The sequence below is a fragment of the Kryptolebias marmoratus genome, linkage group LG15 (genome assembly GCF_001649575.2).
Source record: "Kryptolebias marmoratus isolate JLee-2015 linkage group LG15, ASM164957v2, whole genome shotgun sequence".
In the NCBI taxonomy this organism is placed as follows: Eukaryota; Metazoa; Chordata; class Actinopteri; order Cyprinodontiformes; family Rivulidae; genus Kryptolebias; species Kryptolebias marmoratus.
The window spans coordinates 35,017,037-35,030,821 of NC_051444.1; the positions used below are offsets into that span (position 1 = coordinate 35,017,037).

Here is a 13,785-nt window from a genome sequence, read left to right on the forward strand (position 1 = left end):
GGGTGGGTAATCTGAACTGCTGTTCGGCGCATAAGCGCAAACAACAGTCAGGACCCGTCCCCCCACACGTAGGCGGAGGGAGGCTACCCTCTCGTTCACCGGGGTAAACCCCAACGTACAGGCACCAAGATGGGGGGCAACAAGTATGCCCACTCCTAGAAGCTTTTTTGCTAGTGTCAAAGCTGGTGGGAACTTCTTACTATCATACAGGTCCTGTTCTGTCCCCTCTGAAACCTGAGCTGCAGGCCACGAGATGCCCAGTTTTGAAGCAGCTCGTCTGCACACATCATACAGGTCACTGTCTACAGAAGATCTCGTACCAGATTTGCTAGCTGGCCTTGAGGACCGTGGAGTTATCTTCCACTTCTTCCATGTCGTCCAAGCTGTGGTTGGAGTTAGCATTATCCTCCCCATCCTCATGACGTGTTTCAAGTTCTCCATCATCAACCAGCTCTCCAACCCTTTCAACAGCGGTGGCACGATCAGGGATTCCTCTTCCATCATGTCCACCCAACTTGTGGTGGCTCACAGCTGATGGCTGTCAACTGCAACTGCAGCTGTGACCAGGCACAGGTCTTGGCTTTTTTGCGACTGCCACTTTCAGCCTCCTTTCTAGGACTTTTTCTTGCATGAATGAGCAATGCAGTCACACCTGTGGGTTGCCAGTGATGCTTGTGCGTGTTTGGCACCCATGCATGCTATGCACGTCCCTATCCAAGATGTAGGCCATGCAGAAATTGGTCAGAAGTGGGATACAGTCTCTTTGACTTTCTGTTCCAACTCTTTGGTGGGGGTAGCAGTTATAGCCATGGCAAAAGATGGCAAATAAAGCTTGTCATAGCACATTAGCCTGTTTGTCCCTAGCACCAGCACAAGGGTTAAACCTGAGTTAACAGCTTTCATCTAAATCAGCCTCCCATAACTGATAAAACTGATAGCAAGCTAATGCTATGCCCAAAGGAACACAATCTCGTCTTGAAGCGTTAGCGTAAGTTACACTTGTGATAGCTGCGCTGTTAATTAAAACTGTGTTCACCTTGATGTATCCCTGTTCCTAATGACAAGCTAACTACAATACTTCTCACAAACCATCGACTTACTCAGCATGATCCAGTCTTCAGATGGGAACTGCGTTTGGCAACATACTCCATTATGGGATGCCTGAGAAGTGTTAAGCAGCTAACAAAATCAGCCTGAATGTGCCAGAGGAGCTTAGTTGTAGTTTCTCACGGGAGGAGAGTGAGAATGAGTCTAAGGTGGTTGATTTGCCATGGTGATATGAGGTGTGTGGAGTGGCTCAACTGCTGAGTCTCAGACAAACAGGATATCACTGGAACTGCCTTAGTTGGTCACACCAAGGCAATTCCATAATGAAACACTGAGGGAAGTTAAAGAAGGAACTACATTCTTGGATTTTGTTTCTGATTATAGAATAAAATAAAACTAAAATGTTATTTTTGCACAGAAGAGAATAAAACAAAATAAATGGATTTTGTTTCTGATTATAGAAAATAATAAAATGACATTCTTGGAGTCTGTTACAGATTTTAGAACAGAATAAAACTACATCCTTGGATTTTGTTTCTGTTTAAAGAACAGATTAAAACTACGTCCTTAGATTGTATCGGTTTACAGAACATAAAAACAAATTTAATGGATTTTGTTTCTGTTTCTAGAACAGAAACCTGGTATTTAACAGTTGTGTTACCTTCATGATCCTCCAGTCGAACTCCCAGTTCTGGTAATGTATCGTCACGGACGATATCACAGACCCGAAGCAACTCTGTCACTGGAGAGTTTGGAAAAAGAGCTTTAATTACATCTGAAGAAAATCTGACTACACGTTTCTCTAATGCAGCAGGTATATCAAATTTCAATCTTCTACCTTCATGTCAGTTTTGTGTATCTGCATTGCATGTCATATTGAAACACGTGGCTGAAGGAAAGAACATCACAGCATCTTCTCTTTACATTTCTGATACGCTATCAGACTCTGATACTGTTATAGAATCTACATTTGGTTGATGTGACACAGGAAGATGCTGGCATAGAGGGAGATAGATGCAGACTGTTAGCTATGAAGACCCCTAAAGGGAGCAGCTGAAAGAAGAACATAATAAAAAAGGACATGAACAGAAGGAGAAAAAAGAGAACAACAATGATGACTAACATAAGTAACATGATCTCCAGCAAGTTCCCACAGAGTCCTAGGTCATGAAAAATTCTGTAGCATGAACTTTGAAGTGTCAAATATACCTCACATATTAACCATAATAATAAAAGATATATATGCTAACACTATGCCTGCACAAGGGTTGAGCGATACGTTAAAATTTTTTAATCAGTTATTGTCAGTCCAACAACTGATAATTAGCAATAGATTTGCACAGGTGTGTTGAAGTTTTTTTGGACCAGGCAAACCCTGTTCTCCTTACAAGTGTGGAAATAGGCTATATGCGGCCAGCAAAAAATGAAGCTACTGATTTGGAATTATTGTATTTTTTTAAACCAAAAAAAAAAAAAAAACCAGATCCGTGTACCTAGCTCTGGGTTGATAATAGGTGCTTCAGGCAGCTTTGTCCTGATGATAACAGACATGTGGTCAACAAAAGCTAATGGTTCCAAGAGGCATAAACTCCAATACACTGGTTATCCATTGTGAGATGGTACGGGGGAAAACTCCTCTTTCGTGGCTCGTTTTCAACTTTAGCCGTCATACGCCAGCTGACTGGTGAAGAACAGACCCAGTCACCGCAGGCCTTAAGATGCATCCATGAGATTTTAATTAACATTTCTGCATTAATATATTTTTTACTCAGCAATGAATGTGATTTTAAATTTAATGAAGTAAATACTTAAAGAATAGTAAAAGTACAGATTTATAACACTACTTAAAAAGTACAAAGAACACAAAAATACTAATCAATTACAGCAACACAAGTAAATGTACTTTGTTACTTTCCACCTTTGGCTTTTACATTATACAGACCCTCCAGGATTTTGCGACGTTGCGATCGCAACTATTAACGCAAAATCAAGCAAACCCCGCGAAATCACAACTTTTTGCAACTTTGTCCAAAACACCGCAACTTTAACCCAATATTTATGGTGGAATACAAAATAACCCCAAATAACTCAGGAAGAAGACACATGACGTCACTTCCTGTTAACATCAGAATGCCGGGAGCGTGCAGGAGCAGCTAGCGAAGCCAAAATGTGCGCTAATGCTTCTCATTTGCCCACAAAGATTTCAGCAAAACACCGCAGTGAAGTTAGTTTGAAGTTGGATGTTGGATATTCGCGCTCCGGGGAGTTAGCGGCGTCTAGCTCACGGCTGACCCGAAACAGGAACGCTAATGTCGGTCAGCCGTCCCTAAATGAACCACTGCGTGTGAGAGAAGGGGCCGGCAGAGCTGGGTCCCAAACCAGTTTCCTCCCCAGCTGCAGCTGTTTTGCACGTCCTGCAGTGTAATCATGGAACATAAACGCATCGACAAACACTTTGTGTCTGCAAAACATGTGAGGAGAGCTGCAGACCAGGGACAATCCAGAAATGCTCATGAATATCAGTTTAGAAGCTTTCTTTATGCTTTGACTCAGTGTAAAACAGAATTTTAAAACATATAAACAAATACAAAACAATGTGACAGTAGCTTTACCTTTCTGCTCTCGGGCAATTTTCCTGACATTCTCTCGGAAGTCCGACAGAATTGTGAGGTATGGCATCACCATGCCTTCCAGCTGAACAAGACAAGAAGGAAAACCAAGTCATGTTCTAAAGTCTGCAACAATACAGTGCTTTACAAAACTTATACCAAACAGAATATTTCACATAAACATGACTTTTTCCAACAAAAAAGGAGAAAAATTCTCTACTCACGTCTATACTCTGACCTTGTCCTCCCACAGGGAAACCTATGGGGTCCGATCCTTCAACTGTACCAAATATCTAAACAACAAAAGCCTCATTTCAGTGGGATCAGGAAAGAAAAATAAAGAAACTGACAAGGACTTCTGCACAGTACTGAAGCCAATGGGAACAGCAGCTGACCTTCAGCATGTTGGTGAGGTACATGGCGATGCTTTCCAGCAGCATGCGGTTGGGCATCAGTTTGGTGCTCTTCCTGTTGGCAATGTAAGAGTTGCTCTGGCTGACCAGAACCCTCATCTCCTCCATGGCAGTGCGGGTGTCCACGTTGTCACACAGAGCCTGGTGGACGGCAGACTTCCTGTCATAGAAGCTAGACCACACAAGTGACTCTTAGAGGTTTATGCAGAAGGTGGATAACGATATAATGTGCATGGGCAAGAATTGAGTTTTACAGGCCATACACATAAAAATAGGTTGTGATGTTTTTTAAGAAGTACTGCACAAATCACAGCCACACTGCTTGCTGCAAACACTCAGAAATCGGTCAAACTGCAACATAAAATTTGTATGTTTTAAATCCCTAACTGGTCTCCCAACTGTCGCAGCTCAGTGAGATATTACCTTAATGGTGTTTTTGTGCAAGCATGAAAGCGCCCTTATTTCTATTTGGCAGTTACTCTTTTGTTTCTGTCACATTTTTTTGTTTTAACTCCACCTCCCCTCCTGGCAAACAGACATCAAAATGTGCAGGAATAGTGTGCTCTGACCTTTGGTAGTAGTACATCATACGACATAGATGAAATTCACAAAAAAACATGAAAAATGTCTCCTTAGGCAACAATGGAATTTAAAGCAATTCAATTCAATTCAAAAATACTTTAAGGGAAATTAAATAAAGCAAGTGATAAACCCCAGTATAAACAGGTCACAGAAAGTTGGACTTTTCATGACTGAATTTACATTTTGATCTTTAATTATTTTTACACAATCATAGTTTAAGGTTAATAGCTTTTGGAGATTTTCCTTCAGGATGTTCAACTTCGAGTGATGATGTCACACTAACTTTTGAGCTGTCAAAACATTCCAACATTTTTACAAACTTCTTTTTTCCAGAAACTTTACAGTTGTTATAGTTTATATATCAAAGTGTTGGCATTTTGTTAGCTCAGATTATATGGATGCAAAAATATATCATGTTATAATTAATGCACAATAACATTTTATGTTTGTGGAAGAAAATCCACAAATATCTCTGTATGCATGTCTTTCTTGTCCTCGCTGGTCAAAGCAGATGGCCGCTCGACCTCAGCCTGGTTCTGCTGGAGGATTCTTCCTGTTAAAAGGGAGTTTTTCCTTCCCACAGTCACCAGTGTGCAGCTCAGGATGGGGGACTGTGACAAAGTGAAGATTCAACACAACCTGCTGGCTTCCTTAGATAGATACGTTTTACTAAATGGCTCTTTACAATGTATGTGAATGTTTTTCTACAGTGCCCTGAGACGACCTTTGTTGTGACCTAACGCTTTATAAATAAACTGAATTGAAAAAATTACGAGTACCTGCAAATAAGGCCTTTTTTTTGACTACCGTATCATAAATTCTTTATATTTTGACTGTGGAAACACTCTTTAATCGATCGGTGCTGAGGTTCATGGATGCTATGATCATAGATGGTTCCTGGAAGCTGACTGGCTCTTGGGACAGAAAATGCAGGAATCACAAGCCTGCGTGAGTACATACAACCTGCAACTTTCTCTAACTCTAGTACTTGGTCGTACTTATGACCTGAAATTGCAAATAAACTGCCACAGAAGACAATTAAGTTTCTTGATTTCACCATTATTTTGGAAAATCTACAACAATTATTACAATAGGAAGTCCCAAATTCTTGCTGTGTTTTATAGAAGAAAGCAGATGGGTTTTGCAGTTTCAGGTAGTAGCTGCATTGGCCAACTAAACATTTCTGCAGAAAAATTATAATTTAAAGTCATGTTGACACAGATGTTTTGCAAATATCAGAACTGATTCCAATCAAGTTCTTGATAAAGAAGGTATAAGTGTGGAAACTTTCAATAAACATTAATTTTTCTTATCTACAAAAACATATTTTAGATTTAAAAAATTGACACAGCTTAAGTTAAAATGTCCTGTGAGAAGTTGTGCAGGTGAATCTCCTGCCTCACCTGTCGTTAAGCTCCACCTCTGCAGCCTCCCACTTCTCAAAGCGACCGGTGATGTCTGTAGGAGCACGCAGAATGTCCTTCACGTTGAGGAAGAATTCCTGTTGGATAAACAAGAAGACAAAATTAGCAGTTAGAAACAACTTGAGGACAACTTGAGGATTGCCGCTCATCTCACTGGCACTTACATTCATGAACTTCTCATACTGGACAGCTGACTCCATTGTGTTGGAGGAGTAGTCCAGGGTATCCTTCCAGGAATGCATCAAGAAAGCCAGACGGAGCTGACGAGCTGCAGGAAGAGCAGCAGAAGGAATCAAACATACCTACAGTTACTTCAGTTTATCTGTACAGTCATTTATAAACTCAACACTTGGACCAACAGACAAATCTGTTGTTTCTTCTTTAACTGTATGGATACTGATCAGATTTTAATTGAAATCCTTCTTTACTTCGATTTAAATATATATCATACAACTGAACAAATTATAGTTGAGGCAAAGAGAGAAGTAATAAAACTAGCATTTCTTCATGGAATGCATATTGCCTGCTGCCTCGGAAGCTAAAGTTTTAAACAAAAATCCTACGTGAACTTTTAAGTTTCATTAAAATCTGTCCAGTAGTTCATGAGATATTTTGCTAACAGACTTGCACACACACAGATTCAGGCAAAAGCATGTCCTTTAGACAATTTTGACACGGAGAGGATATTTGGGTGGCACACTGTAGGATGATATAATAGTTGTACTGAACATTAAATATAGACACATCTACACACATTCTCTTACACACACACAGCTCCTAGTATCACTTCAACTACTGCACCTGCACCCACACACACACGATCACTCACAATCATGGTGATGAGTGATAATTAGGCATCCTAACATATCATGCAGCAGCTGACTCACCTGAGTTTTTTGCCAAAGCTTCTTTTATGGTGATGAAATTCTTGAGAGATTTGGACATCTTGCAGCCGGAAATAGTCAGGTGACCGGTGTGCAGGAAGTACTGGACCCAGCAGTCATTCTCAAAGAAAGCCTGTGGTGGGAAAACCAGACAAGGTTCGTTTTCCAGACACAAACTTTAGGATTTTTTTCTGTTCTGAGCCATTTTTACCATTAAGATATCTGCAGCTTTACTGCAACTTCCTGTGTTTGTAGAGTGGTGCAGTTTTATCACCTGTGTGCTTAAGTACAGTTATTAAATGTGCTTAAGTACAGTTATTAAATGTGCTTAAGTACAGTTATTAAATGTGCTTAAGTACAGTTATTAAATGTACTTAAGCACACATTTATTAAATGCAGAAAAAGTGTTTTTCCTCAGTGATTTATACTTTCGTCTATGATTGGCTGTACAAGGAGGATAAACACCTAGTCTAGGAGACGTATGGTTATTTTTTCCTTTAGTTCAACTTTACAGTAACTAGGACCTCGGATTGAGCCAGCTCGTTGTCGTGATGTGGGAATCGGAGATCAAACCCCCCTCCATGGATGTCCATGGACTCCCCCAGAATAGAGCCAGCCATGGCAGAACATTCGATGTGCCATCCTGGTCGTCCCTGGAAAAACATCCATTAGAACAAAAAGAGGTTTAGAAAGTCATGCCACATTTCTGTGAATTCATTGAACTTCAAAACACTGACTGATCAAACAGGTCTGCTTTAAACTATGAGAGCTGACCAAACTAACTGCTGGGTACTTTTCTGTCCATTCACTTGTTCTTTCCTGATTTTTGAAGAAAACAAGGCATAATTTAATGATTCAAAGAGTGAAAAATGATCTTTAAAGTTTGATTTCAACTCATGTGTAAGTTATAAACGAAGGCTCACCTTCCCCCACGGAGAGTCCCACGATGGCTCTCCAGGTTTTGAAGCTTTCCACAAAGCAAAGTCATTCTGGGACTTCTTCTCACCGAGTCTGTCCGCAGAGATGCTCAGGTCTCCTGCAGAACCGACACAATATCAAGAAAAGTAAAACATATCTTTTATTCCAACTATTAATAATCACACTTCAGAAGCAGAAACTCTGCAATACAACAGCTGTGACTGTGGATAGAAAGACTCCCAGACTGATCTTACAGTCAAACAGGACTAAAAACAACAGCTCAAATTTGAATTATTACAGCATAAAAATGTAATTAAAACACATTAAATACAAAATATAAGTGAGGGGACCTATTCAAGGATTTACTTCAGTAAAAATACAAAAGTGACTGTTCTGCAGAAATGCTGAATGTGTGCCAACGCACCTGACATCCATCAACTTTTTTTTCTAAAGACCAATAGAAATTTGGGACTTCCTTTTGTATTAATCTTAGCTATGATAGAGTCAGACTCTTATTTTGAAGAGTATAACTCAAGGTTAAAATCTCTTCCTGTTTGTTCTTCAGGCAATATAAGACTTCAAATCCTAAATTCTACAGAGACGTTAATTCGGTTCTACTGAACTCTGAAGTCCAAAATGGAACAAAAATGTGCACATTCTACAGGAACCACCTTTTTTCTCTAATTATTTGAAACGTGTAAATGTGTACCTTCTCCCTCCTGTAATGCTTTCTGGTCTCCGACTGCCTCTGGGACCAGCTTGGCATAAGAGTGCTGAGGACTGGAATCAAACTTCTGGGTGTCAAAGTAAACTGAACCATTTGATTCATATCTGCAAACATGAGCGAAACGACTCGTTCACACAATACTGATGCTACAGGTGAGCCAGAAAGCACCGCAGATGTTAGTTTGGTCCTCACCCATAACCATTTGAGACAATCTTCTTCACAAACTCCACAATCTCAGGGACGTATTCACTGACTCGAGTCAGAACATCAGCAGGAAGGACCTGAGGAAACATCATGTACAACATTAGTGGTGTAAATCCCTGGGCTTCATATAACATTTACCCTTTTCAAATGTTAATATGACAACTTTTACATTCTCTGTGGGTACAGCCAAGCCTGGTTCAATAACACAGCTACACATAACCCTAACCCAACTCCTGATCCAGTTCTCCTCTCTTTATTTTTTCCATCTTGTTAGCCAAACTCTTCTGTAATCTTTTAAAGCGGTCTTAATCAACAGTTGTCCAAACCAAGGTACGGCTCAGCTGCCAACCTATAATGATCAGGGCCACACAGTTTCAGACCAGGAATAGATCTCTGTGCTGGGAGGCTTTCCCTCTGATGTACATTTTACCGGACTACACAATAACTGTGGCCTGACAAAGGGCAGCTTTCATCCAGCCTTCGGTACCTGGCTACCTTACACATCACCAGCATATAACATCAGCTGTGTTCTCGAGTTGTCCTGGGTACAATACTTACTTGGCTCATTATAGTGTCAGTATTTTACTTAAAACACAGATTAGCTCATTTATATTTCTTTTTTTTTTTTAATTATTTTACTATTTTTTTCCCAAACTTAAAAGGACATAGCTGACTGATGAATGTAACATAATCAAACCTTTTTTGGTTTGTTCCTCTTCTACTTTATAGATTATTTTATCTATCCATATGGGACAGCTTATCTACATGTTCCCTCAGGTCATAGTGTAGGAAGATCAAACTACGGATAAAGTTTTGGTTGTGTTGTCCATGCACAGTGTGCGGACCTGAGTGAGTGGTGGAGGCATTTACACTTGATGCTTAAGTTGGTGCAGTATTCTCCAAAAGACAGGGGGCAGCACACTGCATAAGCAGTGGAAATACGGTAAATAGAGAGCAGATGGTTGTCACATCAAATATGGCTGCAGGTATTCAGGAGGAGGAGCTGTTATGTTTCTGGCTGTGATACAGAGAGCTTAAAGAGGTCTTTGTGGCCATTTTACAGAACTGTTTTGTTAAAGTGCCATGAGATGTACATTTCTAGTAAAAAACACAAACCTTTGGATTACTATATATGAGTAAATAAAACACTGACCTCCTTGGTTACCCAAACTTTAACATGGTGACATTTATTTCCTTTAATAGAAATCTGATTATAAACTGCAACAGATAAGTTTTGTTTCAGCCATGTTGGAGGCACGGCAGAGTTTATCACTTCCTTACGTTCAGGGCTTCCATGTCCTTATGGAATTCTCCCTCCCAGTATTTTGGAAGGACAGAGAAAATCGAATTCTCTGTGACTTTACTTCCCAACCGTTTATCCAACCAGTCAGCCAGCAAGTCCTTGGAATTGTCCAACAACACCTTGGAAAATACAGAAAATAAAAACTTCAGTTACGTGTTTTTCTCTACCTAGTGAACTTTGTTACTCTGTCCTAAACCTGGTGCCTTTTGTGTGAGTCCTGTGCAGAGTACATCAAAATAAAAAACCCAGAGAGCAGGAAGCCAATGAGAAACTAACACCTGATCACACAATCTCACCTGAGCCAAAGGTTGCAGGACTTCATCTGCTGCTTTGTTCTCCAAGGCTGCCTGCAGAGGTGGCAGAGCCAAGGTGACAGCAGCATCCAGCCGTTCCAGCATCTGCTTCTTATCTGGGTCTGTGGTGGACACCAGCTGCTCCAGAAAGGGCTGCCAACAGAAAAAAAAACATCTCGAGACATCTAACCTGAACTGATTTGTGCGGTACAGCTGAATCGCAGCTGATCTGTTGGAGTTAATGTTTCAGTCCAAAACTCCAGATTCAGACCTCATATTTTTATTCCTGCTAATGATCAAGACTTCCCTCTAATATAGATATAATATAGTCTTGATCAACAGCTCTTCAGACTTCCTGAAGGTTTTTCTCTCAGTTTCAGTCCTTGTGTGTGTGGTGGTGGGGTGGGGGTACCTTTTCCAACTCTGGTGTTAAACACAAAGGTGACTGTGGTCTGAAATCACAGAGTAGCACTCTGTCTATGATTAGTTTCTGCACATCATTTGCAGCCACTTCTTTTCTTCCCATGCTCACAAAGGAATCAGAGCTTATTATACAGTATATTAGTGCAAACACCACAATCCAGTGCAGCAGGTGTGGACAATTTATATTGTTTTAGCGTCAGATCACAGCTGTGCTCGCTGCTCAATCTAAATGTGGCTGTCTCTCAGGAACACAGCAGGAACAAACGTGACAGTAGAAAAAAATGTTTTCTCACAGTGAGTTCCAGGTCTGAACAGATGAGGAACAAAAATCCCTAAAACTACACAAACAACATGTCACTAAATCAGGAAGTACTTGTTTTCAGGATTCTGTTTCTGAATCAATAGGTGACATACTTTGTCCATCACTGGTTTTCTCATTTTCACTTGAATAAATGATAAAAAATAGATTATTTGTTTTTATCCTGGACTAAAGGGTGCGTCTTTCCCCCAACAGGAATGGTCAGACTGCAGACTGATAGGTTTTTCCACTGCTTGGCCAGGGCTGGTGCTAAAGCTGCTTCTTAACTGGTTCCAGTTAAAAATGTCATTCATCTATCTATTTAGTTTGGAAATGTTACTTTATAGCAGAGAGGAGGAAACGAGGGATATATTTTTTCCCCCTGGATGACCAAAGAAACTAACGAACCCAACAATGAAGGCAACAAGTACTAGCCAATCAGAGGAAGCGTAGGGCAGGCCATCCTTCTGTTATTGAAGGATGATGCAACCACTGGACAAACGAGGCCTTTCTATTCAGTGGACAGAGACATAACAAACAGGAGGAAGCCCAAATAAGCAACTTCACTTTCTAAACAATCCTAAAAAAACACAACTTGCGACAATCAATGTTTTTATGGATCATTACAGAAAAACATTCCCATAATTACTTGTAATAAGTGGACCTAGTAATTGTGTTCTGAAGCTGTTTGGTTTTAATGCAGCCAAAGGGCCAACTGAGCAGAGAGACACTTTATCGCCACAGATCACAGGATTTGTGACACTATTGCTGCAAAAGGAGGTCTTTATATCACCAGACTATTCGATAAACATCATTTAAAATCACAGTCAGTGTTTATGACCACTGATCTCAGATCTGACTGGTAAATGCTGCTGAGAATGGAAGTCACACACAGCATTTAAACAGGATCCCTAAACACCAGGAGGCGAGATTAAAAGAGCTAAAAAAGTTTATATAAAACAGTGTTTATTCATTCAGTTTAAAACAATAATTGTAATGCTTTGACCCGATGATTGGTGCCAACAGAATGCTGATTTAAAAAATAAAACACAATCTGCAGGAAGATAAACCTTTCAGGGAGTTTTGCTGACAAACACAGAATAAAACAAAATAGAGAAAATAAAATAATGGAAGCTGTGTGAGTATGAACTAATCCTGATGAGAGGACAAAGACACTGATAGCATGTTCAGCTCACCTCTCTGGCGCTCAGGACATCCTGCAGGATCTGAGCAGCTCCTGGTTGGTTCTGCTTGTACTGGTCCAGAAGGTAGTTCTGACGGGCCCTTTTAATGATCTGAACAAGGAAAAACTCATTTAAAACCCTAAAAGACCAAACAGAAGCAAACACTGCTATAATTATTAAAATCACAAAGTTGTATTTATTACATTTTTTAAAGAATCTTTAAGCCCTTTTTACAGAATCTGGGTGTAATGAAACTTGTTTTAACCTGCAAAATCATCTTTATTTATGTGTTTAGTTTGCAAAACCAGCAAATAATCAAAGGTATATTAATAATTCCACCTATCCATCTTCTTTACATGTTTCTGTGCATGGTCACAGGGGAGCTGGTGCCCATCTCCAGGTCCCCGGACAGGTCGCAAGTCTGTTACCATTTACACTCTCACCAAGAGACAATTCAGAGTCACCAATGAATCCTCCTTACCTTGTCATCGATATCTGTGATGTTCATGCAGTAAAGGACATCAAACTTGAAGTAGTCCCTCAGTATCCTCCGCAGGATATCAAAAGAAATGTAGGACCTGAACACAGATGGAGATTAAAAACAAAGAACTAATCCTGATCAGAGGACACAGACACAAGTCAACAATAACCAGTAAGGCCTTGTTCACATTTGGGTTTTTTCAGTTTTAAAACAATTTTGGGTGATTTGACTACATGTGGTCAGCTCTGAAGCCTTTGTTCACATTGGATGGTAAAATGTGTTTCCCAAATCATTTTACGCTGTATGTCAAGGGTGGGAAATTCATTTCTTCAGGGGACCACATGAAAAATGTGAAGAGTTGGAGGGCCGAACCAGCAATGACTTAAATTTAATCTTGGCTCATTAGGAGTTTTCTCATTGCATATCTTTTTGTAATGAAACACTTAAACCAGATTCTTTTGGTAATAAGAAATAAGACTATTCTGTAAGTACTTATAAAAGTGAACACATTGTGGTTTAGGTTGATGTGAGAATTAATACTAATTCTATTAAGTTAATAGTTTAAAACCCAAGCAGCTCTGCCAGACGTGTGTCAGTGAGTTCCATCTGAACATCACTGGATGCACTATCATCACTGCAAGTGAAGGGAGGAGACACCAGGTGCATTTCACTCTCAGTTCTGAAGTCTTGGAATCGCCTTGAAAACTCAACATGCAGTTCTTCTAACATGGAGCTGATCTGCTGATGGGGTGGCTTGTTTCAGTGTTGGCATGTGACTGAGAATATGATCCCTGATTTGGTTTGACAGAAGCTGCACCTTCCTACTGAAGGCCTTGACTGCACTGTACATTTCAACTGTTTGACATTTAGTTCATTCATCTGAGCAGTAAACTCAGATCTGCCAGCTGAGGGATGGCATGTCCCTTCCTCACACACAACTCCTGAATCTCCTCTCAGGTCCCAGAAGCTTTTCAGGACTTTTCCCAGTGTGGTAG

General features: G+C 40.2%; 1 protein-coding gene across 4 annotated transcripts in view; it reads right to left on the reverse strand.

Annotated features, from left to right (window-relative positions):
* The window catches only part of cars1 (cysteinyl-tRNA synthetase 1), a 30,448-nt gene that overhangs the window by 4,147 nt on the left and 12,516 nt on the right, over positions 1–13,785 (reverse strand). For 2 of the 4 annotated variants that reach the window (XM_037979950.1, XM_037979949.1), the window contains 16 exons: positions 12,791–12,887; positions 12,322–12,420; positions 10,408–10,557; positions 10,090–10,230; positions 8,797–8,885; positions 8,587–8,708; positions 7,883–7,995; positions 7,484–7,612; positions 7,171–7,233; positions 6,963–7,092; positions 6,240–6,343; positions 6,055–6,152; positions 4,052–4,241; positions 3,881–3,949; positions 3,660–3,741; positions 1,709–1,789 (listed from right to left, as the gene is read on the reverse strand). In XM_037979950.1, the coding sequence (XP_037835878.1) occupies positions 1,709–1,789; positions 3,660–3,741; positions 3,881–3,949; positions 4,052–4,241; positions 6,055–6,152; positions 6,240–6,343; positions 6,963–7,092; positions 7,171–7,233; positions 7,484–7,612; positions 7,883–7,995; positions 8,587–8,708; positions 8,797–8,885; positions 10,090–10,230; positions 10,408–10,557; positions 12,322–12,420; positions 12,791–12,887 (1,757 nt within the window). The remainder of the gene's footprint in view (positions 1–1,708; positions 1,790–3,659; positions 3,742–3,880; positions 3,950–4,051; positions 4,242–6,054; positions 6,153–6,239; positions 6,344–6,962; positions 7,093–7,170; positions 7,234–7,483; positions 7,613–7,882; positions 7,996–8,586; positions 8,709–8,796; positions 8,886–10,089; positions 10,231–10,407; positions 10,558–12,321; positions 12,421–12,790; positions 12,888–13,785) is intronic. The other 2 variants (XM_017440657.3, XM_017440656.3) reach the window with 1 other exon arrangement.